The sequence below is a fragment of the Sturnus vulgaris genome, chromosome 9 (assembly GCF_052056855.1).
Source record: "Sturnus vulgaris isolate bStuVul1 chromosome 9, bStuVul1.hap1, whole genome shotgun sequence".
NCBI classification, from domain to species: Eukaryota; Metazoa; Chordata; class Aves; order Passeriformes; family Sturnidae; genus Sturnus; species Sturnus vulgaris.
In genome coordinates, this window is record NC_142251.1 from 27,411,211 (window position 1) to 27,438,250 (window position 27,040).

Consider the following 27,040-nt stretch of genomic DNA (forward strand, 5'->3'; position numbering starts at 1 on the left):
CATGGGCGAGCTGCAGCTTGTTTTGGCCATAAATGAGAGCCCTGCACTAGAAACCCCTGAAACACAGGCCAGGGCCACCTTATGAGCTCCATGGTTTGCCCATGTCTCCATTAACAGCCTCCCATGTGTGTGTCTCCCTGCAGAGGTGAAGATCCCTTCAGAAATCTCTCTTCTGCACAAGATATTTACTTACCAGCACCTTCAAGCCCTTGCACAGCAATGGCTTGGTAGAAAAATAAAAAGAGCAGGAAAAGATTTTCAACAGTTGAGCTCAACAGAGCAAAGGGATCTGATGAAAGCAGACGGTGTCTTTTTCAGAAGATTTTAAACAGCAAAATAAAGTGCTTTGTTGAGCAGTGAACATGTTTCACTTCACCCTGCACACACAGGCATACCCTTCATGCCCTGCTCCTTCACAGCCTCCCACCTTCAAACCCCCACTTCTCCCCAGCAACACGCACTAAAAAAAAAAAAAAAGTCATCCTGGATCACCAGGTTTGTTCCCTTTTTTTTCCATTTTAGAACAAAACCAATTACCTCCCCGAGGTCCAGAAGGACCTGGAAGCAAGGTTTTGGTTAAACACCAGCATTCCCCTTTGGCTATTCCTTTCCACTTTCCTCCTACACGCTCCGGAGCACCTGACTGCCAAAAAAAGTAAACAAGCAGGAGAGGGGAGAGAGTTTATCATTAGAGCTTAGGGAGGGAGGTCCCACATGTTAGAGCACTGGGGGAAAAGTGGCTAAATGGCCATTTCCCAGCAGCAGCAAAGTGATCACATTTATTTGATTGTTTGGATGAGGCACAGCAAGAAACAGGACAAGTTCATGAAAAGCTTGCAGTGCCCAGGTGCTGCTCCCTGCCCAAATGACACACACTCCCTCCTTGGGGCATTTCCCAGCCCATTCAAACGCTGATGACACAAACAGTTAACTTTCCAAACCAGTACAAAGGCTATGCATGAGGAGCACTCTTCACACGGCATCAAAGCTGATATTTTATGCTAATCCATCTGCTTGCAGGAGAACAAATGCTATTTTCCTTGACAACTCTTCTGAGATCAGATCTGAGCAGCCATGCACATTTCAAACCCTTTTGAAACATCAGTAAACCAAACATTGTTACTTTCAGCGCAAAACCTGCCAGGAACAGCAGCTCAGGCAGTGACTTCCATAAAGCACCCAAAACACAGGTACTGCCACTCGTACCCCGAGCCAGGTGAGCACCTGGACACTGTCTGACCTGCAGACCTCAGCTTTGGTTTATACACACACACACCAAGCAAACCTCACAGCCTCCAAAAGCTGCTCTCAGTTTCACTTTTGCTGCGTGCTTTAAAAATCAGCCTGCTTTCCCACCGGAGCAGGGGAAGCATTTGAGCTCCTGATCAAAAAATAGTTCTTGCCCTGCAAGTAAGAGTGCTGGAAGGCAGCCTGGCAGCTGCTGGACGAGAAGGAGCACCTCAAAAGAAAGGCACAGCTTGTGACAAGTGACACGGGCACAGAAATCTCTGCGGGAAAAGCTGAAGTGGTTCTGGAGGAGGAAACGCCTTCCAGGCTCCAGCACACAACATCTGTCTTCCCAAACAAAAGGAGCTCGTCTCCTCCTCACCTGGAGACCCTCCACTACAGCTGCACCAAGCCCAGGACGGGGTCTACACGTGTGGTTTTTTAGGGATCCCTTCTCCAGGGATACCGGCTGCAGCAAGCAGAGCCCGCCCATCAGAGCTCTCCAGGCAATTCATTATTTTAAACAAACGGGTGATTAGCAAGGATCCACTCTCTCCTGGTGGAGCTGGCTGCATGCCCTGCAAGCCCTCCACATCACTGTACAGTATCATAATCCAATTAAACCTCACCATGAGAGAAGCTTCACGCTATCACATTCAATTAGCCCGCTAAGCCTCTTATCATCTGCACGTTGGGATCCATTTGGGCTGAAAACTCCCCCAGCACGGATTGGGCATCCTTCAGCCAGGCAAGGACACACAGATGTCACATCTGGAGCAGCAGGAGGACCACACAGCTTAGGAAATCCACACTGCTGGCTTACATGGAGGTAGAAACACAGGGAAAATAAAGCACAGTGACCAGCTCCTGCCCACTCAGTTGTGTGCTGAGGTGACTTGCTCCTACTTATTCTCCTGCTCCCCGACTTCCCAAGGAAATGGGACAATTCTGAAGGAGCTCAAGGGGCCCAGAGGAATTTCAATGGAAAGGCAAAGGCTAATAGAGGACCTGGCAACACAGAGTCGTCTGGCAGCCAGCCACCAATTCCATAGGAAATACCCTCCCTAGAAGGTCACCACAACGGTGGCAAAATTTGGCCCAAAAGAATTGGAAAAAGCTGCCAAGATGTGACGCAAATGAAGCCAGTGAGCAGGCCAGCTTCCTGCGTGAGGCCAAAACACGGAGCGCTCTTGGAAAAAAGAAAGATTAAGGGTTGCAAGGAACATAATGGCCTCTTGTAACAGCTGAGTTGTTGCCTTTCTTTTCTTGGCAGAAAAGAGGGATGTTTGGTTGCTGGTTGATTAATCTATTATGCAAATCATTTCATAGCTAATTTGATACAGCCACAGAAATTGCCCGCCTGCTCAGAGCTGATGAAAGGTGGAGATCAGCAGCTCCACTGGACAAGAGCTTCTATTTCCTGGACAAGCAGCTGCAGGGTCACCTCCTGCCAAGCAGGGCCAGACCTGCCAGGGGACACCAGGGGAAGATCCTTTGGGGACCCTCGCTTGGTGGAAGGCAAGGAAAGAGGACTTTTCAAAAGAGCAGCCCATTCCTTGCACTCCCACCATCCTCCATGCACAAAGCATCCAGCTGAAAACCATGTAAAATCCCATCCAGAGACTCGGGCTTTGAGATTTTAAGATCTGTTTCAGAGCTGTTCCTGACATGCTCAAGCTCCACCATGAAAAATGACTCCAAACAGATCTCACTGGAACTCTGTCTCCAATAAACCACTCAGCCACTGGACAGAACACTTCCACTGAATAATACAAGCACCCAAATTACATTCAGCAGGATCATACAAAGTGATAGGATTTACTTAGGGATCACTGGGATCTCTTCCCCAAAGACTAAGGAGGAGAAATAGGATGTTCTAGCTCCAAGAAGAAGGGTTGGTTCTGGCCACTGCAATTTACTCCAAGCAGTCCATCTCCATTGGTCAGCTGTGAATGCTTTTCCTCAAGCATCTCACGCATTCAGCATCACCTCAGTGGTATTTTTAAAGTCTGTCCTGTGCCCTCATTTGTATTCAATTTCCTTCCGAGGTAAAATGTTAGGCATTTCATGCTTTTCAAACAAAGTCAAAACAAAGCCTCCAAATAAGCACTTCTGAAACGTACCTAGTCATCTGAGTAATTAGACATTTTCCTAGTTCCAAGTGCACTGAAAATCTATCCTCAGCTCCCAATGAATGTGCCAGCAGTTATCTTAACCAGGAAGAGCTCCCTCCTAAATGTTAGCATACCCACAGAATAGAAGGTTAAGATACATTTAAAGTAACTTCTCTTCCTACCCGAATTAATCAGTGTTTTTAATGACATAGCATCACCTGATGATAATTATTACTATAAAAAGCTGTTCACCTCTCTCTGAGGATGTGATGCACAGCTGCCATCACTCAAGCCAGGTCAGAACATGCTCTCACTGGCCAAGAGAAGTTCCCATTCCCAGTGCAATGCATCCTTCCCAAAGGGCAAAGTGTCCCATTCTGAGTGAATTTCTGGCAAATCCTCATGGGGAAGAGTCAGCTGTGGACTTCACACAGATCATAAGCCCCTCAACACTCTGCTAGACAGGGAATTACCAGGTAGGGGTGCAAACCTGCAGACTGCTGGAGTGGCTCCATGCCCCAGCAGTCCTCACTGTGTCCCTCCTGTCACACATCAGTGGTGCTGTCACCTTTAGGTGACACACAGAGCCCTCTGCAACTCATGAGCCCACAGGAAGCAGCCAGCCAGAGAGGTCAGTGGAAGAAGATGGGAGCTGGCAGAGAGAGGAGCACACAGCCTGGGGCAGGAGCACGCACTGTGAGGATCCACTCAGCTGCCTGAATCCGAAATCTCATCCCCATCAATTTCCACTGCCCCTGGGGATGTCCGTACCAGGGCTGCTGTGACTGCCTGAGTGCTGTACCACAGCCCTGCACCCCCGGCCTCCTGTGAGCCCAGGGGATGTGTGTGGGACCCCTTGGAGCCAACACACGAAATGCTCAGGCAGTGCCCAGCCAGCAACCCCAGACCTCCAGCACCACCTTTCCACTGGTTTGTTCACAGACTTCTCCCTTCATATCCCCCAGGGACGCTGGGTCACACCTGTTCCACATCCAGTTTGGTCTCAATCCACTCGACAGTTCAAAGTTCAGAAGCAATTTCTACAAGTTTGTGATAATTTAGGCACTAATGAAACAAAACCTACCCTGAATGGGAAGAGTAGCTATTATTGCCTTCTCTTGCTGCAGCAGACCCTTTCAACCAAACCTTCCCCCCAAGACCACTCTTCCTCTGGACAACCTCCACATGGTGCCATCTTCTCATGAGGCTACTCTGACATGGGACAGTACTGCATCCTGTCATTCATCAAAAGATTGGAAGGTAAGAAAGCCAACACCAAAATCCACAGAGTAATTCTTACTTTCATTCTCACGGCATGAGGAAAATGGGAGGAAAAAGGTGTTGATTCCCTCACTGCCAAGCAGCAAGGAGATCAGTCTCAGTCTTTACAGGTGGCAGGGAGAACTTTATGTAATATAGGAAAGTCTTTGAGTGCACAGGAGAAAGAAAACAACAGGAGAAGGTAGGTATCTCTTCCTTCTGCTATGCACTGGATACACCCAGATAGTGAGACATTTTGAGTCACATTTCTGGGATGACTAAAACAAAGTCATTCTTTTCTCCTGCATTTCAGAAAGTGCTATGGCCAAACCTCCCAGGAGCTACGTGTGCTGAAGAACAAATCATAAAATCACTTCTGCAGATGGCAGAGGAGTAAGAGAAGCCAGAACAAATGCAAAACACCACCCCACCTCATGTTTCACACTAAGCACACAACTGCAGAACAACACCATGACTCCTCAGTGCTATTCTTCCTTAAGTTTAGACCCAGCCTTTTCACACAAGGAAACTCCATGGATGCACCAAGGCAGCCTTCCAGATTTTGCTGACACCCCACCCAAGCTGAACGGACTTTCAGTAAATCACCCACCAGAGTGTGCTGAAGAACAGTGCTCTCAAAATCTACAGCCCAGCTCTCAGGGAAGCACACACACATCCTCCACCTCAGCACCCACCCATACAGCTCAGAGAGGTGCAGGCACACACCACTCCAGGCACTGCTTCCACCCAGCCCCTCCTGCTCCAGGTCATGGTTAGAGAAACACCTAAGAAACAGGCTAAGATTTATTGGACCAGAAAGAAAAGGGAAGGAAGCAACATTCCCTCCCCAAACACGCATCTTCTGACTTTGTGCCAAGTTCAAATCTCCTCTTCTTGGAAAGCCTGTCCTGCCAACAGAAACCCAGAAGGGAACTGGTGAAAATCTCAAAAGAGACCAAGGCAGCTTCACAGTGCCTGACCACACTCCAAGGCTCACTCTGCTCCACATCCGCCTCTCACGTCCCCACGTCCCTTTTGCTGGGACAAAAGGCTCACTTGGGATATGATTTCCCACGCAGAAGATTTCATTCTAATGTCTCTTTAACATAAAAGAATCTTAAGTGTCATGGTGCCATAGTAAAAAACATTACAGTATGAACTTAAAAGGCAGAGGCAGTAGCAGAACTTAAAGGTTTTCAAACTCCTGCTTTCTGTGACACAAAGGTCTGTTGCAAAGCCTGTAATGAAACGCAAAGCATGAGGATCAATGATTAGAAAGAGCAGCACTGACTGCTGCAGAACTCGCTGCTTGCCCAGCAAGCACACACCTCACCATGCCACAGGACCAACACCCCTGTAGAACCTGCAACCTCAGCTGCTCCTGACCTCACTCTGGCCTAACAAAACCCACCTGGCACCCACAGCTACACCTGCAGCCTGTGCCCAGCCCATGGGGGCACTCCACATCTGTGGGAAAGCAGGCTCACACGGTTGGCAGCAGCAGATGCAGCAGCTGCATGGCAGCTCATCCCCCTGGCTCCAGGGAAAAAGGGCACCCAGGTAGAGCAAATAAAGGTAATGGCAACAGCAGGGCTGAGAGCAGAGGGACTCACAGCTACACCCGAACTCCCTTAACCAAAAGCTTTGTTTCTACAACGTCCCAAATGCCCCAGTTCTTCCATCAATGCCTCAGGGCAGGCAATCTGAGCACTTTCATCATCCCCTGCTTCACAGATTGCTTCAGCAATTCCAGACTTTCCCCCTCAAACCCCAGTTCTGCCCCACCTGCACATATCCACATGTGCTTTGCATTCCCCACGTTCCTCCAGGCACCTCAACCAGCTGCCCCTCACAATTCCAGCACCCAGGACCCACCCTTGTGCTCCCCACCCCCTGCCACATCAAGGCAGGGTCAGTGTCCTTACACTGCATTTTCTGGTCATCTACAGATTTGCAAACAAGCAGGCTATGTTGTGAGCTCGTTTGCAGATCTGCAAGTATCAGCATAAATGATAATGCAGAACGAAAAGTCCTTGACAGTGTCGGACATTTGGGCTGTTATTTGTTTAACAGCCACTGTTACAAGGCTGGATGGGATGGAAACTCAGCTGCCTTTCTGTAGTAAAGGGTGCAGCGGAGGGAATTGTTTTCAGAGCGGTGCTATGAGACACCCCCGTGTCCTCTGCACAGCAGGGACAACGCCAGTCACACTGAACCACAGAGTGCTGTGGGATGGAAGGGACTTTAAAGATCATTTCAGTCCAACCGCCTGCCAGGAGGAGGGACGCTTTTTTGTCTAGCACAAAAATGAAAAAGCGCCAACTGCTCCTGCAGCTATTCCCATCCAGCTTCCACAGCAAAGAGACTCCTTGAGGAGGGGCACATTCCCCAGGGTGCCAGACCCATGCCAAGATCTCCCGTTGCAGAAAAGAACGAGACACGAGCTGACAAAGTTGCTGCCCGGGGCGCTGCTAGCACAGAGAAGCTGCTATTAACCAAGATTACCTGCAATTTGCAGGACTCAGGTTTGCTTCTACCCCTCTGTCTCCCTGCCCACGATGTCAGGCCACCATGGGCAGCGTTGATGCCGGGATAGTTACTCGTCCCTGCAATACAGGGGCATGGCCACCACGTCCAACCTGCTATGTGGATGGCGCAGAAGACACAGGGATTTGGGGGGGTTTGTAAAGCTTGCAGGGCTTTACGTTCCTGCCAGGTCAGCCTGATGACTCCGTTCCCTTGCTGCTCGCTCGCTATACGTCCTCGTTTAAAACAAAAAGAGAAAGAGAAGCGCTTCAAAGATTTGTCTCCGTCACGTTCAAATCTTCATAGGCATTCCGTTCTGAGCTAGGCTTGAAGAGCGCAAAATTTATAAGAACTAAGAGGAATGCCTGCCATGCGGGCTGAAACCAGCGCAGGAGAAAGCACGGCCGCGTGTTTACACACGGGAAACACCCGAGACGGGCAGAGGGCGAAAAACCACGGCTGGAAAAGAAAGGGATGCGCACCCCGAGCCCATCCCTGGCGGGCATTCCCCGGGGAGAGGCGTCGGGAACACGGCAGCCCCGGGGATGGATGGCCAGAGCCTGCCGCCAGCACAGAGCCCAGGCTGGGGTTTTGGGGGACGCTCGCCGTGAAGGTGACCCCAGCAAGGCTGGCACAGGCAGCAGCAGCCCCCCACCCTTTGTAGGCTGCACCTCCAGCCTCCCCAAAACCCACTGAAGGGACGGGCGGGCGGAGCCGTGCCCGTCACTGCGGTAGCGGCAAAGGGTGGGAAGGGGCGCCGCGATGGCGCGGAGGAGCGCACAGGTGATGGGCAAGGGGCTCGGGAAAGCAGCGGGCAGGAAAGGGGGTGGGGTCCGAGCCCTCGCCCGCCCGCTTACCTGGGGACGCAGCTGGGGCTGGAGCCGTCGATCTCCCAGGTGGCGAAGAGGTTCATAGGCACGGGCCGCCCCAGGGCCCCGGTGCCGCCGGGGAAGCTGAGGCGGCTCCGCTCGGCCGCCGCCGCCATGGCTGTGCCCGCCGCCCTGGCGCGCGCCCACCGCGCCGGGCCGCCGCCGCCCCGCCCCGCCCCGCCCGCGGGGGGCGCGTCACGGGGCGGGGCCGAGGGCGGGGCCAATGGGGAGGGGCGCTGGGCGTGGCGTGATAGTGGGCGGGGCTGCTCTGGGGGCGTGGCCGTGTGGAAGGGAGCGGCTGCTCTGGGGGCGTGGTTCCGGTGAGGGGGCGTGGTCTCGCCCGCTCCAGGCCCGGAAGTGCGGCCAGCGCGCACCGGAAGCGGCGGGGACAATTTCCGGGCGGCTCCGTGGCAGGCAGGGCGGCGGGCGCGACCATGGTGCTGCTCACGATGATCGCCCGTGTGGCGGACGGGCTCCTGCTCGCCGCCTCTATGCAAGAGGACGAGCAGGTGGGGCAGGCGGGGCGCGGACGGGGAGGGGCCGGTGTGTCGGTGAGGAGCGGGCGGGGGGCGACCCACTGACAGCCGCGCAGTCCCTCCTCACGGCAGCGCGGCTCTGGCACAAGCGTTTGCCTCCCGGTGGTGGCGGCGGGACGGGGAGAGCAAGCCGGTGCTGTGGGGCTGGTCCCGGCAGCCCCAGAGCGGCCCGGTGTGTCTCCGGTACCGCCTCAGCAGCCCGTTCTCCTCCCTCCCTGCCTCCTCAGTCAGGCCGCGACCTGCAGCAGTACCAGACCCAGGCGAAGCAGCTCTTCCGCAAGCTGAACGAGCAGTCCCCGACCAGATGCACCCTGGAGGCAAAATCCATGGCTTTCCAGTGAGTACCGGGAGGGGCGCGGGGGATACCGGCTGCTCTGCCGTGGAAACGGGCGAGGACTCTTCTTTAGTTAGAAACGAGGCTGCCGGCGAGAGCTCCCTGCTGGAAAGGGGCAGTGTGTGAGTTGTCACTGCTTGGCACAGGTGTCTGGCACTCGGTTTTTATCCAGGTTCACAGTTCTGCTTTTGCTGCAGATAGTACAGGTTCAGTTCCTTTCCTGGCTTTTTGTTTGTTTGCATTCCCTGTTATGCTCTCAGTACATCTTCTGGTCTCCCGTATCTTGTCTTTAAAGAGATCTGTCCTTGTAAAGCCAATGTGGCAGTGCCACTGTGAGCTCCTCCTGTCTGTGCCCTCTGAGAGCTCAGCTTTCCGTGCATTACAAGCACACCGAGCATCTCTGGATATTTCTATTATTATTGTCGTAATATCTGACAGACTTCTTTCTCTCATCCAGTAAATTTATTGTTGCTAGGTTTGTTGGGTGTGTTTAATTAATTTCTTAAACTGTTTGGGGATGCTTTTCATGTGGTTGTCTTATGTATGCTAACTGTGACAAGATTTTAAAAAAATCTTTTCTCTGGTCTTCTGGTAGCCTTTGATAGGGAATTACAGTTGTTAAAGGATGGCCCTGATTGGCCTGGCCATCCTTATCTCCTGTTGGATTTGGATGTTGTTGCCAGAGTTAAGTGCTGAGTGCTGCTCTTCTTCTTGCGTTTTCTACAAGTTAAATCTTCACAGAATTTAAAAAATCCCTCGTTTCTGGGTGTCTCCTTGGCACAGCATGGGTGTAGCTCTGCCTGGCAGTGAAGCCTTGGGAAAGAGCCTGTGCAGATCCCAGTAAATCCCTTCTTGAGTTACTTCTGTGATGCAAGCAGAGCTCTATCTGGGAAGGTGGCAACACTTGCCCAGGAAATCAAAGCTTCTTAGTGGTGCTTGTAATGACACCAGTCCTGACAGGAGGGAGGGCTTGGGCAGGCCTGTTTTGCCAGCTGCCTCAAAGGAACAGCCAGGCTGGGACAGGAGTGTTCCTCCTTCTGGCTTGAGTTAGTCCCTGGATAGGTTTTGCTGGCCACCGACAGCTGCTGCTGCAGAGCACTTGCTTCTGCCTCCTTTGAGGTGAGATATTACAGCAGGACCTGTGTGAAAAGAACACTTTCAGGTCAGAAATTTTCCTCTGCAGAAAGGGGAGGTGATGGGAGAATTTGAGATTTAGTGTGAAATAATGCTGACTGATGGCCACACTGCTCGTTAATGCAGTACACCAATCTTTTCCTGCCAGATCAGAGTTCTGTCTGCTGAGGGCAGCACAAAGCAGGACAGAGCATTTTGTGGGGGGAGTTAGCAGCATGGCCAAGGGTATTGCTGGACTTGCTGAGGTGGTGGTGAACATCTACAGCTTCATCAGTTCAAAGCAGAGCCAAGCCTTACTGAAACTTGACGTTTAAATTGTGAACACTCAGGGGATTGCTGTGAAATGCTGTGCCCAGGTTTGAGCTGCTGCAAAAGCTGTGTCACCCTTCCAGCAGCAGCGCTGGGGGCTGTGCAGGTGCAGGAATACCAACAGTGCCTGCTGTGCTGTCAGTGAGGAGGTGACCTTTGGCTGGTGAATGGCTGAAGTGACTCTTACCTGTCGTTTAAATGCAACCCTTGGCCTTTGCCACTGTTACCAGGATAAAGCTTTTCTCTCTCAAAATGTCCAACGTGATTACAAGGAATCTGCTGGCTGTACTCTGTGCAGAGTGAGCAGTGGCAAATGGCCACGTCTGCCCCCTGTGAGGACATGCAGGCAGCTGCTGTGCTGAATCTTGGAGGTGCACACAAAACTGAGAGGCCCAGCTGTGCAGGAGCTCTGGTCTGAGGTTGACAAAACTGGATCTGGGGCAGAGTGAGGTGAGCTCGCTCTCTGTGGTGCTGACAGACCAGCTTTAAATCCAACACTGAGTATCACACCGGAGAGCAGCAAGTGGGAAATGCAGCTGAAGAGCTCCAGGCAGGACCAGCTGGACCAGGCAGAGATAAACAGACCTGTGCTGATGGGACATGTTCCTCAGAGTGCTGCTCCAGCAGTGCTGTCAGAATTCCCTTCTGACACTGCTGCTCCTCATTTCAAAAGATCTGCTTGACTCTTGCTCATCATGGCAGTGGCTAAATCAAGCTCTGGGTGATGATCTGTAGCAACCCCAATGTGGCAAGCAGGTCTCCAGAGGTAAGGGAGGAACAGAGGCTTGATGATGGAGTGTAGGATTAGTCTTGGCATTGATGCAGTCCAAGCTGGGGGACATAAAAAGAATCATAAAAAGGAATGAGCACGTGGGGGCATGCTTTGGAATGGATTATGGCAGCTGGAGTTTCTTGCTTCTGGTTGGCATAAATCAGTTGTTGATTGAAGGCTGCCAGGGTTCACACACAGGCCATATAGAGGTAGGAGAAATGGATACTCCTGAGCCCAGGAACAAGGTGAGGATGGCTAATTTAAAGGACATGGCCCTGCTGGGGTATCTGGAAAAGCAGTGGGGAGAAGATGTTTTGTAAGCCTGATGTGTCTATTTACAAAATTTTAAGCTGCTTATTTTAGTGCCCTCAGGACTGGATCATTTCTTTAATACACTGCTAATCTTTATGCTAACCAGACTAATGCATAATGGTATTATGCAGAAAGTCAAAGGAAGGTAGCCTAAAAGTAGCATTCACACTTCACCCTCTAGAATATAGATAAGCATTCAGAAGTGTTTACAGGGCTGTTTACTCTCTCCACCCCCTTGGTTTTGGTGTAGCCTTTGTTTTTATATTGGCTAAGCAAGGAAGAAAATGGTGCCAGTTAGAGAAGTGTTGGCCACCTTCCTCTCTATTCTGCTGGCAAACTTTCTTGTGGTCCCCTTCTCCTGGCTACGGGGTGTTCTCTCTTTTATACTCCAAAATTACAACTCTTTTGTTGTTGGTATTTTGTGAAGCTAATGGTATTCACAGGCCAGCTTTTGTTCAACTGAAGTCAAAGCCAAGACTGTTGGCATGGGTGTAGGGTCTGAGGCTACAAGAAAATTTATTTTGGCTAAAGAAAAGATAAAGCATTGCTCTGCAGAAAGGTTTACACTCGATGCAGACATAGAAAACCAGAAGTTCTTGTACCCAGTTCTCATTGTCTCATAGGAATAAAGGCATGATGTTTGACAGGATAGGTTCAAAACTGATGGATGTCTGCTCTGTCTGCCATTCTTCCAGCTACATCATCGAGAAAGGAGTGTGTTACTTGGTCCTGTGTGAAGCTGGATTCCCCAAGAAACTGGCCTTTGCCTACCTGGAGGACTTGTACTCAGAGTTTGATGAGCAGCATGGCAAGAAGGTTCCCACAGTCTCCAGGCCCTATTCCTTCATTGAATTTGGTGAGGTCCCTCTCCCTGTGGCCAGTCAGGAAACTTCCTGCTGGGGGGGAGCAGCAGCCACAGGATTCTCTGCAGCTTGTCCTGTGGAATTGACAGCTCAAATTCTTCTTGGCACCAGAGACATGGGTGTTCTGAGCAGGAGAATATAGAAGTGGTAGGGAAATGGCACATGTCCTTAGATTCAGATTTCCTGCTTTTTTTTTTTTCCTGCTCTTGGCCTCACTCCAGTGAATACTTGCATGTAGTCTTGTGGCTGTCTCAGCAGTGCTCCCACTCCTCCTGCAGCCAGGCAGCTCTGTGCTAGGTGGGACTGCCCCTGACATCCCTGTCTCCTTCCAGACACCTACATCCAGAAAACCAAGAAGCTCTACATCGACAGCCGGGCGAGGAGGAACCTGGGCTCCATCAACACAGAGCTGCAAGATGTGCAGAGGATTATGGTGGCCAACATCGAGGAGGTGCTACAGCGAGGAGAGGCCCTGTCAGGTACTGGGAGTGGCCAGTGTTTGACACACAGCCGTGTCTCCTCTGGCAGCTGGGTGGGCAGAGTGTCCTAGAGAGAAAGGCTTGACCCTCCTGAGAAAAGCAGTGAACCCTGTTGCTTCTTACCTTCTTTTTGCCAGGATTGGCATTAATTGCTTGAGACGCTATTTCTTGTTTGGACTCAGATGTTTATTAGTTCTTGTCTATATTACAGTCTCACAAACCCTGAGTTCTACAGAACTTCAAGCTAGCAAACTAAAAAATGGAGTCCTGTCTATCTCTCTACAAGGGTTTTTAAGGATAAACTGTCCAATTAAGAAATGCCACGTGAATTATTTTTACTTTTAACCCAATAACCAACCACCCATGGCCCACAATGCAGGTTTTTTTTTACCCAAATCACACAATATCACCCAAACCCATGAAGAAGGTGAAAAAGGACAAACCTCCGCCCTAAAGCCTCCATCTTGCTTTATATATATTACTACATTCTAAAACCTTAAATTCTTAAGTTTTCCACCATGTGGTATTACACACTGCTCTTCAAACTACACACCCATAATCCCAGTCCTATAATTCAATTTTGGAATCCTTCTTGTTGCCTGGAAAGGCTGAATTGGAACAGCAACTAGACAGAGTAAAAGGAGTAAAATAGGAATTTATTGAAAGGATACACTCTGGGCAGTGCAAGAGTCTGGCTAGAGTTGCAGTTAAACTGAGTCTAAGATTGATTTTGGTCACAAGTTTTTATACTTTTGTAAGTTTTGGTTTATTTATATATTGGCGTTAATTGTCCAACCACAGCCCCAGGCTATGAAGTCTCAGCCCTCTTGGCTTGCCCCCTTACACTTGCCATTGTTTCTGATTTTTGGGTACCAGTTGTCCTTGATTCTCCAGCTAGAAAGGAATTGTTTTGTCTAATTACCCTGTGAAGAGAAGTTGCTAAAACTTAATAATGAAGTTTCAGAATTACACACTGAGCAGCAGAGATTCTGAAAAATATAAAAGCTAAAACCCAAGGCATCATTTTCCACAGCCTCGTGCCAAATGCAGTGTTCTCCTGTCAGCACGGAAAGTCTAAAATTCTCAGTGACCAGGGTTGCAACAAACCCAGTGTGTGTTTCAGCTGGATCAGCTGTATTCTGAAACACCTGGCTGGTGTTTCTGTGGGGAGAGAGCAGCACCTCAGCAGCTCAGCTGGCTCTGATCCCAGCAGGACAAGCCCTGGAGCACTGCAGGAGGCACAGGCCAGGCTGGCACGTGAAACCAGCTGCTCCAGAGAAACTCATGCACTCAATGTAACGTTTGAGGAAGAACATTCAGTGAATCCTAACTCGTCTCCCCTTTCCCTTGAACAGCTCTGGATTCCAAGGCCAACAACTTGTCCAGCTTGTCCAAGAAGTACCGCCAGGACGCCAAGTACCTGAACATGCGCTCCACGTACGCCAAGCTGGCGGCCGTGGCCGTGTTCTTCATCATGCTCATTGTCTATGTCAGGTTCTGGTGGCTGTGAGCTGGCCCAGCCCTGCAAGAGGGAAAGCCAGCAGCCTGGCAGGTGGAGGTGTGCAGGACACTGCTCATGGGGGATGTGCATTAGAATCCACACAGGACCGTCAGCTTCGCAGGAGTGTCCTGGAGTTGTTGGGTGACACCTGGCTTCTGCATCTCTTAGTGAAGCCTAACTATGGGTGTAAAGGTTTGTTGACTGCAGGCTTTTCCTCTGAGGCAGTTTGCACTGGGATACTGCAGGGTTTGGCCTCCCAAGGTTCTTCCCCCTCCTGGGGCACTCTGGGAACAGTCAGTCAGTGCTGTTTAGCATAATCATATTGTACATCCTCCTGTTGAGTAGCTCTAGTGGGAACTGGACTCTAATGAACATTCCTTGTGTTGGTAATGTTTGCTTTTTTAGAATCTGGGTCTGCAGTTGTTTTTCTTTCTTTTTCGAGACTTCCCCCATTTGATGGCAGATATTTCACTGTACATAAACCAGCTTTCACCTCTGTCAGAATACCTGTTGAGTGTTCTGTGTCTGACATCGTGGCTTGTTTCACTTCAAATTGCTTTAGAAAGAAATGGATGTTAAACTATGCCTTAAAATACATTCTGTCCAGTACTAGGAGGGACAGTGGGAGGCTTCTGTGTTAACTGCTTCCTGAAAAATTAAACTCCAGGTTTCTAAGTGTCCACTTTCCCTCTCCTGACAGCTGTGTGTGTGACAGTATGTTTCCACATGAACAGGGTGTGTAATTCAATGCTGTTGGAACGGGCACAGTTCCATGCAAGCTATGTCAGCACTCTCTATTTTTCCCTTCTAGCTGCAGATTTACTACATAATTTCTTTCCTTTTTATAACTGTGCTTTCCTTCCAAAATGTGTCAAAACTGCCAGCACTTCATCTCTGGGATCCTTGTTTTCTTTCTCCCTCTTTCCCTTGTCCAAAACAACCAAAAAATCAAAACTCTGAATGTTGTTGTGAAGAAAAGGCAGTGTTTCTTCAAAGAACACTTTAACTTTACATGAAGGATTAGGATAACTTTAAAACAGTGGAATCCTTTAGAAACACCACCTTTTACCCGTGGTCACCTTCTCCCTACCTCACTTGGGAAGTTGAAACTGTAGGTGAAGAAAAACTCATTATGGGGCAGTAGTACAGAACTTCTTCTTTCTTATGGGCCAATCTCTATATCACCAGTGTAATGTGATTTTTTTTTTAATAATTTTTTTTGGTCCACCTGTGCTAAAAATAACATTTTAGCAGTCAGATTTTGGTTTTATTAAAAAAAAAAAAAGACTGAAAAAAGAAAACCCCACAGTTCAGGCACTCTGCTGCACTCAAGTGTCTGCCACTTGGTAGAGGAAGCAGGTGGTGTCACAGAAGGAAATGTCAGCACTTCCCAGCACCTTTTACAAGCACATAACCTTGTTCTGGATGTATAAACTATGAGCTGGAAGTGTTTCCTGCCACTGGGTGGGAAGCACAGCTGTTGTCCTGTCTGGGAATGCTCCCCAACCTGGCACCTTGTTGGACTGGCACAATGCAGTCAGCACTCGTCCACCGATGAGCCCAGCAAATCTGAGCTGCCACATAATCTAAAGTAATACGGTTTCTGCATGATGCCTCTAAGTGTTACTTTGTAGGTTGCTTTATTATAATTATTACCATTATTTTAAGTCCTTTTAAGTGGTGTCCCTACCAGGTGAATGTCCCAGTGATGTAGGTGTGTGTGATGTGGGTGCTGAAAGGTCTCACCGTTCAGACCCCGCCCGTCTGTGGATTGTTGTGGTTGAGGGGGTGATGATTCTGCAGCTCGGGGAGGAGCAGCTTGCCTCCTGCAGCCCCGGTGTCAGCAGTGAAATAAATGCTCCTGGAAAATCCCTTTGCGGCCTGGAGTGTTCTGTGTCTCGTTCCTGTGACATTGTGGGACGCTTTCCTTGCTTCCAGGGACACAAGAGGGTGAAGACCCCAGAGAGATGGAGCCTTCTGGAGGCAGAACTAAAGACATGATCCTGACCATTTTCTGCTGGAGAAGTTGTACTTTGGTTGTAGCAGGGCTCTCTCCCTGCTGGCACATCTCTGCCTGTTGGCAGGCAGCTGTCTTGGCGTGGGCAGAATTTTATGGGGGACATAAAATGGGGGAGTTTTGTGGCCCTGCAGGAGAAGCAGCACCAAGGGAGTGAGCAGGGTGGTGTATCTACCAGGGGCTGTGCCAGTGAGAGCAGGGCACGGAGCTGCAAGGGCCACTTGCCTAGAGGGAAGACCAGGAGCCCTCCTCTCGCACAGTCCAACCAGGAACACCTTAGGAGCAATTTCCTTGATGCTCAAAAACGTGCCTGGAAGAGCGGAGGGGTGGGCAGGGTTTGCTTTGCTGGGGTCTCTGCTCCTCCTGAGCAGCCACATGAGAGCTCAGCCCCTGTCGGGCTGCTCGGGCACGGGCAGGAGAAGCCACTGCCCTTTTCTCCTTGTGCTCCGGGACCCTCCCTGCCCGGCTGTGCGTAGGTCACAGCCCTGCTGGGGCCAGTGGCCAGTCCCTGCTGGCCTATAGCTGGTCCTGCTGGCCCGGGGGTCATAGCCCTGCTAGCCCAGTGGCAGGTCCTGCTGGCCCGGGGTCACGGTGCTGGCAGCGGCCCCGGGGCTCTCCTGCAGATGGCAGTGCCTGCGCGGCGCTGGGGCGCGCTGCGGGGCTGCGGGCACAAAGGGGGCTCCGCTCAGGGCACCCCCGGCTCCTTGCCGAGCCCTGGGCTCCCCAAAGAGCCGCAGCCTCCCCGTGGAGCCGGGGATGTGCCTGCAAGGGCTCCCGGAGGAGACTGTGCTGCCCGGGCTCGTCCCAGAGCGCAGCCGGGATGCTGCGGCAGCCACGGAAGCAGACACTTCCCGCAGGGCGTTTGCCTGTCACCTCCTACCCGGCACCTTTTCCATTTCTGCTTCTGGGGTCCCCCTCTGGCTCCAGAGGCTCTGGAACAACCCTTGCCCGCTGAGCATGCATTCCCCCCCTTCCTGCAGCTCTCCCTTCTCCCACAGTGTGCCCATTGCCACTGGGAGAATTTTGGCACGGGGTACAGGCAGAGTGCAGAAGAAAAGATGATGGTGCAGGGTGTGCTGGGAGCTGCTCTGCCTATCGTGCGAGCACAGAGATGAAAAGCTGCCAGTTTTGGCTGCTGACACTCCTCAGCTCAGGTCTGGTCGCCCCTGGGTGTCACCCACAGAGCCAGGGGTGCTGCTGGGGACAGTGCCTGCTGCAGGAGCAGGGGCTCCCCACTGTGTGCCCCACTGCCCACGGGGTGGTTTACATCGCTGGGCACACCAGGTTTGGGTGACGGGGCTTTCCTCCCTGGGTGAAGCAGCAGGAGCAGGCAGGCAGAGCTGGTTCCCAGATGCTGCCAAACCTGCCATGGGTGGGGCACGGCACTGTGGAGAAGAAGAGTGCAGCAGGATGGCAAAAGCTGGCTGGGTGCTCCAGCCACCGTGTCAAATATAAACCAGGTCTCACCTGGCACAGGCTGTGGCTGCTGTCTGCACCAGCCACACTCTGGGAGCAGGAGGGTTTTGGTTTCTGTGTTGACTTGGGCACCAGCTGCTTCCTCTGCTTTGAAGCAGCTCCTTGCACTTGCAAACCCTTCTTTTGAGTAGGTTTTGTGGAAGATCCTGTTTCAGCATCTTTTTCCTCCGGGACCCCAGGGCAGTCTGTCCACAGATCGTTTCTGGAAGCTGTTTTGCCATGGGTGAAGGTCCCGGTGGTGTGGAGGGTTGTGCCTGCAGCACCTGCCCAGAGTACCCAACACCAGAGAAGTGCTTGGACGGCAATTCTTGGACAGATATGCTTGGCCAGGGCAACAGGGCTTGAAGTTCAGCCTTTGAACATCGTAGTCCTTGTTCTCCTTCCCTGTGTGGCCAGAGTGAGGCTGCCACAACTCCGGAGGGCTCTGAATCCCCCCAGGGTCAGGGAGTCATGTTCCACAGAGCCAGGCTGAGGGACTCGGGACGTCCCCTCTGCCCCTCACACCTTGCTGGGTTGCCTCACTGTGACCTTCTGGAAGGAAGGATGTCGATTTTCTGCCACCCAAAAACGCAGGGTGAGGGCGGGGCTCTGGGCTGGCAGCTGGCCAGGCACAGCTGACTGTGGGACCAGCCCCCCTGCACTGGCCTGAGTCAGCCACATCCTGCCCCAGATCACCCTGAGATGAGCTGTGCCATCTCTCCTGTCCCCGGTGATGCAGCTCTGCTGGTCCTGAGCACTCTGCAAGCCCCAGGGCATGGCTTGGGTCACCCACCTAGCCCCTGACCCCCCACTCTGCCCCTGTTGGTCACTCCAGAGCTGAGCTCTTTGAGGATCCTGCACTGGGGTGAGGTTTGACTCCTCCATCGCAGATCCCCTCCTGCACAGCCTTTGCTCAGATGTGTTCCTGGCTCTGCTTTCGCAGGAGCAGCCATGCCACCTTCCTCCCCTCCCCTTCTCCCCTGCCTCGTGCATCATTTGGGTGCCCTGCAGGGCTGCCCCGGGGTTTGCCCACAGCTCTGAGCCTTGCATGGCTGCTCCCAGCTGGCTGCATTCATGTCTGAGCTCACACACCCACGGCAGAAGTTAAAAAAAAAAAAGTTCAAAAAATAAAGCAGAAGCTGGGGAGTCCCTGCTCCCCAGCCCACCCCTGTTGGACGCTGCCATGAAGCTTCCTCAGAGCTCATTCCTGGCTGCATGCAGCAGCCCAGTTCGATTTTGAATCATGGCGCACAAAACCCCTTGTGGCTGAGCCCCAGCGCTCTGCAGAGAGATGATAAACCTGTTTCCTCTAACACGGCTTTTTTTTCTTTTTTGTCTTTTCCTCCCCTCTCCGCCCCCGCAGCCCTGCGGGTGCTCTCTGGCCACCCCAGCACCCTCTGCTTCCCTGGCACGCTGCCCGTGCTCCCTGCAAACGGGATTCCCCAGCCCCACAGCATCGGAACAAAAGTGCACCCTCCATGTCGGCCACAACCGGGGCACCCCCCAAATCGGCAGCAGGGACAGGATTTGCATAGAAGAGCAGAACGAAATGTGCTTGCTGAAGCTGCAGTGACCCCAAATGCCACGCACTGGGACCTGCGTGGGTCCCTGGGGTGCCCGAGCCTGGAGACCCTGAGGTCTGTGTGGCTCTCAGGACCTTCCATGGAGTTTCCCGAAAAAGGGAACCTGATGACTGTGGCGAGCAGCTGCCCCTTCCTTGAGCCATGGCCATCCCACTGTGCCAGCCGTCATCTCAGCGCTGGCTGTGACCCGGAGGGTGACCGCAAACCTGCGGATTCTTGTTCCACTGCGTGCCCCGAGCAATTCGGCATTTCGGGAGCTCAGTGGCCACTCTGTAGGTCAGACCAACTTTGGTAAAAGCTGCGCAACTCGGTCTGATTTAAATCCTCCGGGGGCTGCTGAGAGCAGGCAGCTGCGGGTAAGGCAGAGGGTACAAATTCCCCCGGCGATTAAAGCGGCAGAGGCGGAACAGGGAGCCCAGCGCATTCCTGCAGGGCTTGATGCAGGAATGCCTTTGCACTTCTCTGGTTCTTTTTAAGACGAGGCCGGCTGGCAGGTAAGGTAATCGTGGCATAAGCCAAATCATGTGGATGTTAAGAGTTTGCAGATGAGCCACAGGACAAGCTATTTGCGGCACAGGCACAAGGCTGCCAGCCCCGAGGATCTTGTTGGAAGCCTCTCCCCCTCCTGCTTTTCTTAAACCTCTTGGCTGCTGACATCTTGTAACTATGAAATACCCTCAGCTCCCATTTTAGTGGAGCTCCAGCTTTTCGGATCACAAAAGAGAAAGCTGGGACATATGACTCGAGCATGTTTGTCCTAAGGACCCCCAGAACAGGGGCAGGTTATCCGAGATAAAGGCAACGTTTATCCGGGATAACATGTAAAAACCAGGGATGTAAGGCGGGCATTGGGGTGTGGGCTGAGCTGAGGTCTGAACGCCTGAACCACCACCAAAGTCACTGAAAATTACTGCAAGAAAACACAATTTATTCTGAGCAAACAATACAAAGCTGTTGGAATCAGCAGTTCCTCCAAAGTGAAGGACAGACAAGTGCCATGGTCCACACTGACCAGGTGCAGACGCACAAAAAGCACCTCAGAATGTTCAAATGCATTTTGCCTTCTGCGAGGAGAGCACTGCAGAGCCCCCAGCATGTCTGCCTGGCAGAATTCCCTGGCTGGAGAGAGGTGAGGCATCTGGGATGTGGGGAGAGGCTGCCCCTGGGAGCTTTCTCTCTGAGAAAAGTGCGTGAATCCTCTGTCAACCAAAAATCGCGGCAGGGTGAGACTCTGAGTGGAGTCGCAGGGAGTGCCTGATCTCCCAGTCTTTGTCAGACAAGTGCCAGGATTTCCCTAATTGCCGGGGCCGTTTAACAAACCCTACCGTGGATTTGGAGCCTGCTCAGCTCTCCCAATCCCTCAGCTGGCATCGCTTCCAGTGCCAGAGCACACCCAGCCCTGTGCCAGGCACCCTGCCCGCCTGCCCTCGGCAGCCTGGGCAGCTGGGGCTTGGTTCCCACACCTGGGTGAGACACTCCGTGGGCAAAGAGAGACAAAGGCACGGTCAGAAACCAGACAGAAACTACAGGAAACCTTGCCAGAGCTCTCCAGTTCCAGCGCTGGCTGCTGGTCCTCTCTAGGTGGGACACTGGGCATGAGGCTGGGGGGCTGCATGGAGACAAAGAAATGCTGAAACTCATTTTTAACTCCTCTGTAAAGGATTTATTGCTTAACGACAGGATCATGAGGATGATGGGGAGCTAATTGAGGAACTCTGGCGTGGGGACACAGTGAGGCATCTGTCCCTGTCCCCTTCCTTCTCTGCTCTGTGCATTAATTCTCTGCTGGCACAGGCAACTCAGCTTGCCAGGACAGCTGAGAGAAGCTTGGCCCTCACCTTCCCAGCAGCAAAATCCATCCGGATTCAGTCACTCCCAGCCTCTATCATGCAGAGGGTCCCCTGATGGTTGCTCTCACCCCTTTTATCTTCCCAACAGAGCCGTGGGATGCCCCCTCCCATGAGCAGCTGAGTGTGCGACCATGAGGGTACGTGGAGAGAAGAGCAATCTGCAGGTTCCCCAGGGCTGCAGGAGGGGAGGGACACTTTCCCTCTTCCTGGCTGGATTCTCCCATGGAGCCTCAGCTGCCAGCTGGAGCTGCTTGCTCCAGAGAGCTGTGCCAGGGAGGCCGTGGATCCTGTCCCTGTGCTGGGGCTCGGAGGCCTGAGCTCAGGCCAAGTGAAACAAAGCAGAGGATGAGCCACTTCAAGGTCAAGGGTGATAAGTAATGCTCAGCGCTGAGGGGAGCTGGAAACGGCAGCTGCTGGTGAAACACCAGGATTCCTCCTGAATTTGCATTCAGGAGAGCATCTCCAAACCCTTTTTGTCGCAGTCACATTCCCTGTCTGTCCCTCCTCAAACCCCCAGCTTGCCTTGTCATCATAAGTGCCACCCATAATTTGGTACGTGGGAGGTTTTGGGGCATACTGGGGGTCTGGCCTCCACCTCAGCAGGTGAGGAGCCGCAGGGAGGGCGCTGTGCCAGGAGCAATCCCATGGAATGGCCATCACGGCTGCGAGGCACAGCCGTCTGCCCACGGGCAGCTGTTGGAGGCTCTGGCAGCTGTGCAGGATGGAGGGAGACTTGTCAAAGGGGTGCGCTGGAATACCTGGAAAAATCATAATGGGGTTAGGGCGCTGACTGTCCAGCCCCACGCCTGGGAGGAACTCCGGGATCTGGAGAATTACAGGGGGAAAACAGTGAGGTTTATTCATGGCCCCCTCTCTCCCCCAGACCCGATACAATCCTGCCTTCACGGGCCAGGCTGCCGTGTCAGCACTGCACACAAAGGGCTCTCAGTCCTCCGGAGCCTGAGCCAGGACAGAAGGATTTTTAACGCTTTAAATGATAGCTGAGGGCTGGGAGAGATCTTGAGGCTGAATCCAGCTGCTGTCCTCCTGAGACCTCTTCCGTGGGAACGCAGGTCTCCTGCCGGGATTCTGCAGAGGAGCAGCTGTGGGGTGAGCCATGGGGCAGCGAGTTTGTCCGTCTGCCCCAGGAGCTGCCCTGCTCACCGCGGTGAGCCTCGGGCACCGAGGCTGGGTTTGGATTTCCCATCCCGATGGGAACACTCCAGCTCCCTGCCCTGCACCCCACATCTGAGCGAAGAGCCCCGGTGTCCTCTCCTGTGGGGACCTGCCACCCCACAAGGGCACAGCGCGTCCTGCTGCCCTCACCCTCCATTCCCCCCACCCATGCTGCCATGCACTCCCATCCCCACTGCCTCCATCTTCCCTTGTCCCACGGTCCAGCCCCTGTGTCCCCTCCTCGACTGCTCCCCGTCATGTCCATCCCCGCACTTCATCCCCACTGCCCTCTATCTTCCCTCATCCCCATGGTTCAGCTCCCCGGTCCCCCATCGGCACTGCCTCCCATCCACTCCCTATCCCCAGTGCCCCCAGTGCCCCCATTCCCACGCTCCAGCCCCGCTTCCCCATCGCCCCCATCCCCACGGTCCAGCCCTGCTCCCCTATTGCCCCATTTTGCCCCCATTGCACCATCTCCCCTATTGCCCGCCTTTGCACCCATTGCCCCCTTCTCTCCCATCCTCACACTCCAGCCCCTCTCCCCCATTCCCCCTATCGCCCCCATCACCCCCCATTTCCCTCATTGCCCCTCTCTCCCCCATTCCCCCTATCGCCCCCATTATCCCCCATCTTCCCCATTACCACCATTTCCCCCATTGCCCCATCACCCCCCTTATCCCCATCTCCACACTCCAACCCTGCTCCCCCATTTCCCCCATCGCCCCAGCTCCCCCATTCCCCATTCCCCCCATTTCCCTCCATTTCCCCCCACTACCTCCATTACCATCATTTCCCCCATCGCCTCCCTTCCCCCCATTTCCCCCTTATCCCCATTCCCACCATCTCCCCCTTTTCCCCATCTCCCCCCTTACCCCCATCTACCCCCTTTCCCCCATTGCCCCATCACCCCCCTTATCCCCATCTCCACACTCCAACCCTGCTCCCCCATTTCCCCATTCCCTCCATCTCCCCCATTTCCCCCCATTGTCCCCCAGTTCCCCCATCTCCCGCATTTCCCCCGTTCCCCCCGTTATCCCCATTTCCCCACGCCCCTCTCCCCCTCTCCCCGGCCCGTCCCCGCCCCTGAGTCCCCTCGGCGCGGGCGCCCCCTGGCGGCGCCGCGGGGCGGGGGCGGGGCGGTGCGCGGCGCGGCGCGGCGGAGGAAGCGGGGGCGGCGCGCGCGCGGCCGTGTCCCTCCGCGCGGGGCGGGAGCCCAGATCCCTCCGCCGAGCCCGTGCCGGCGGGAGCGGCCGTGGCCATGGCCCGCGGAGCGGGGCCCGCGCTCGCCGCCGCGCTCCTCGCCCTGGTGCTGGCCGTGCTCCGCCGCGCCGAGCCCGCCGCCGGTGAGTGCCGGGAGGGGGTGCGGATGGGTGGGGGGAGGCTGCGGCGGGGCGGCGAGCGCGGGGGGGACCGGCCGCTCTCCGCCGCGCCGCCTCCCCCGCTCCGCCGCCGCCGCCGCTGGGGAAGGGCACCCGCGGCCGGGTGACATCGTGTTGGGGGTCTGGGCTTTGTGCGGGCGGGGGCGGCGGCGGGGCTGAGCCCCGTGGGAACGGCGCTCCCGGAGCCGCTGCCGGGCCGGGCTGCCCGTGTGAGGGATGCGCTGGTCCCGGGGAGCCGCGGGGAAGGGGCACCGCAGAGCGAGGGAGGCGTGTGCGGTTCGCATACCTGCGCAGCGAACCTTTGTTGGGGACATTCCTGCACACACACACAGAATCTCTGCCTGTCCTCCTCCTCCTGCTGCTAATCAATCCGGGCGCGATAAAGCCATGTGTGCACATCTAGGGAAGCGCCGCTTTTTGTCACTGCTCCCCCTCGCACTCTGGCATTATTTGAGGCATTTTTGAAGTTCGCCCGGAGCGCTGGTTCGTAGCCATAACCGGTGGGTTCTGGTGGAAATCCCACGGCATTTCCAGCGGCTCCTGCTCCCGCAGTAAAGCCTGTGCAGCCTCGCACCGCGTTAAGGCTATCGAGGAGCAGCAGTCATTGATTAATTGCGTGCCTTCCCATTCCTTCCTTCGACTCCTGAGAGGCTTCAGATGACTTGTGAAGAGCGCAGCCATGGGAGAAGCTGTTGGTGGAAGTTGTTTAGGGACGAGCAAGCAAGACACTGGTGTTCTCAGTAGTTTTGTTGTTCAGTGTGGTTTTGGAGTGGAAATTGTTGCATGCGGAGTTTTAACCGCTTCTTGCTGGCTTGGATGCAGAGTAGTTGGGTCAGTTAATTGAGCCCTTCTGACTTTGAAATGGTCAAATTAAAAATGGTCAGTTTCTGCCTTTGAAATGGTCAGTTTCTCTCCTGGGAGAAATGTTGGGGTTTTTTTCCAATAATCCCCTCTGAAAGCCGATTTAATTTTGCTAATGTGTTGCAAGAAGGTGGCTGGAGTTTAAAAAAAGCTGTTTCACAGATGCGTTTTGGCTAGGTTTGTTCAAAAAGAAAATTAAAGGGTCTTTCAGGGGTAGGCGTCTTAGAAACAGGCTTTGGTGGCGGCATGGACTTGCGGTGCATAGTAGCACTGTCATTTCTGGAAGTGGCTTACACAGTGAGATGGCAAAATACTAATTTTGCGAAGACTAAATGTCTGTCCACCTAGTGAAACTGTACTTTCATACGAACAATTTAGCAGCTTATTGCTGGCCCTTCCCCTCGGGCGTTGAGAGAAGGAGCTGTGGCATCACCTGTTGTCACTTGCCTGGGCACACCTGAGGTGGTTGAGATCCTCCCTCAAACGCTGCCGAAATTTTCTGCCTTTGTGGGTGAAATCTCTTCCAAACAAAGGCTGCTCGGCAGAGATGACAAATCCAGGCTGAAAGTGACTCGTGTTGTGTGAGATCCTGACCTGCATCTGGTCAGTATCACTCCTGGGAGCGGGAGCTGTGCCTTGGCTTAATGGGAAAGATGAAGTCACCGAAAGGGTATTTTCGGGTGCATATTCAACTGGCTTGATGCTCTTGTGCAAGAGAGGGCAGGTACCTGATGTCAGCCCTCTTGGTCAATAAATAGGAGGCTCCTGGATGCACGGAGCACTATGGTTTGGACTGCTCAGCCTTGTCTCATCACGCAAGCCCCATGGTGCAGCAACTCGCTTTTCCAGTTTAGTTTTGCAAAGGGCTGCATTTGAAGGTGCAGTAAGCTGGGGTGGGGCAGCAACACCTGCGCTTTTGGTGAGGATACTTACCTGATAATTGCTGTGAACCATTCCCTTCTCTCATGGTGAGGGATTCTGGCAGTCCAGCCCACCCTAATTACCCGCTGTCATTAACTCTGGTGCTCTGTCTCTCCGGGCTGCTGCTGCCTGCCAGCCCGTGTTTCTATCAGGTTACAATCCTATAATCCTAACCCAATTTTTAATTGGTGCTGTGCTGGCGTGGACTGCAGTTTGAGGTCTTTAGTATTCACTCAGCGAAATTTGGAGAACTTCAGATAATGCTGATCTGCTTGATACAGATTTGCTTATAGGAGAGCAAGTTTGACTTGATTTTTTGAAGGTGTTGCCATCTATCAAATTTGTTCTTATCAAAGATACTGATTTAGACTTTCAAAAGGGAGCATCATGAGAATGGGGCTAACTCGCATCACTTCCTGCAGGGCATCACTTAGTCAGATTAGAAATACGTGAAGATCCTCCTGCTTATGTTCTCAGGATTTGAATCCTTGGGAAAGCAGGACTCACGCCTCTGGTGGCATTTGAATCTCTTTTAGTGGATGGGTTAGGTTTTTGTCAACTTCCACAGCTACTTCCCTCTTTTTTTTTTTTTTTTTTTTTTTTTTTTTTTTATGTAATTTGCTGCTGTTGCAATAAGTGGGTGATTTCCTTCAATAGATCCTGTTTGGATTCTCCCATTTCTAAAACTGGTGTCTGTGCCATGAGAGGGTATGGGTGGCTGGCCTTTGAACCCAGGACGAGGGATGTTGGAACCCTGAAGCCTGAGAGTTTTGAGCTTTCTGTGCTATCAGACACTGATCCCCAGGGGAACACTGCTTTTGACTTGAAGCCTTGGAGAAGGCTTCCAAAATTAAGTAATAAAGTTAAGATCACTAGTGTATGGTTTAAACAGAAGTGTGTAGTATCACATAGTGAAGAATTTGGAGTTTTAGAATATAGTAATAGGTATGAGACAAGATAAAAGTTTTGGAATGTTAGTTTTTCTTCCTTCTTGTTCCTTCTTCTAGGTTTTGAGTAGTACTTTTTTAATTAGAAAACGCCGCACTGCAAGTCACGAGTGTTTAATCGTTAGATCAAAAGTAAAAATAATTTAGCTGTTAATTTTTAATTAAACAATTAAGCCTTAAGAAGCCTTGTAGAGAGCAAGATAGCGCTCCATTTTTTCACTTTTAGCTTATTAGCTAAAAGTGCTGTAGCACTCACTGTATAATAAATAAAAATTAATAAACTAAATCCAAACACGAAATCCCATCTCTTGTGCTTTCAATCCCAACTCTAATTTAAAAATAAAATATATATATAATCTAATAGAGGAGTAGGTGGAAAAGCAGTAGCAGGACTCTGTTTCTCCTGGGAATCTATCTTGCTTAGCATCAAAACCAAGCAGTTTCAGCAGTAGCTCCAGGTGGAACATCGCTTCCTTTGAGTTTGTACTCTTGGCTAATGACTCTGGTGGAGCATTGATACAGTGATTTTTGTCACTCCTCCTTTGAGACACTTCAAGGAAACGTCATCCACGTTTTTGGGAAAAAGAGCTTTCCTAAGCTCGAGTTAAAAAGCCA

The 27,040-nt window shown here is 52.6% G+C and overlaps 3 protein-coding genes and 1 long non-coding RNA gene across 14 annotated transcripts in view; 2 read left to right on the forward strand and 2 right to left on the reverse strand.

Moving 5' to 3' along the window:
- PACS2 (phosphofurin acidic cluster sorting protein 2) overlaps positions 1-8,120 on the reverse strand; it is a 72,811-nt gene extending 64,691 nt beyond the window's left edge. For all 11 annotated transcript variants that reach the window (XM_088170239.1, XM_088170236.1, XM_088170234.1 and 8 more), the window contains exon 1: positions 7,985-8,120. In XM_088170239.1, the coding sequence (XP_088026365.1) occupies positions 7,985-8,112 (128 nt within the window). In that variant the 5' untranslated portion in view covers positions 8,113-8,120. The remainder of the gene's footprint in view (positions 1-7,984) is intronic.
- A 233-nt stretch (positions 8,121-8,353) lies between these two features.
- On the forward strand, positions 8,354-16,109 carry SEC22B (SEC22 homolog B, vesicle trafficking protein). Its single transcript, XM_014874820.2, has 5 exons — positions 8,354-8,505; positions 8,760-8,869; positions 12,089-12,249; positions 12,589-12,735; positions 14,091-16,109. Exons 1-5 carry the CDS (start codon positions 8,431-8,433, stop codon positions 14,243-14,245), a joined length of 648 nt encoding a protein of 215 aa, XP_014730306.1. The 5' UTR covers positions 8,354-8,430; the 3' UTR covers positions 14,246-16,109.
- Positions 16,110-21,974: 5,865 nt separating this feature from the next.
- LOC148222872 (uncharacterized) lies at positions 21,975-22,665 on the reverse strand. The gene is made up of 2 exons (XR_015805543.1): positions 22,306-22,665; positions 21,975-22,230 (listed from the first exon to the last, which is right to left on the reverse strand). It is a non-coding gene; the product is annotated as an uncharacterized LOC148222872 (long non-coding RNA).
- An 873-nt stretch (positions 22,666-23,538) lies between these two features.
- Positions 23,539-27,040, forward strand: part of NOTCH2 (notch receptor 2) — an 86,873-nt gene continuing 83,371 nt past the window's right edge. The window contains exon 1 of the mRNA XM_014874743.2: positions 23,539-23,660. Coding sequence (XP_014730229.1) covers positions 23,576-23,660 — 85 coding nt within the window. The 5' untranslated portion in view covers positions 23,539-23,575. The remainder of the gene's footprint in view (positions 23,661-27,040) is intronic.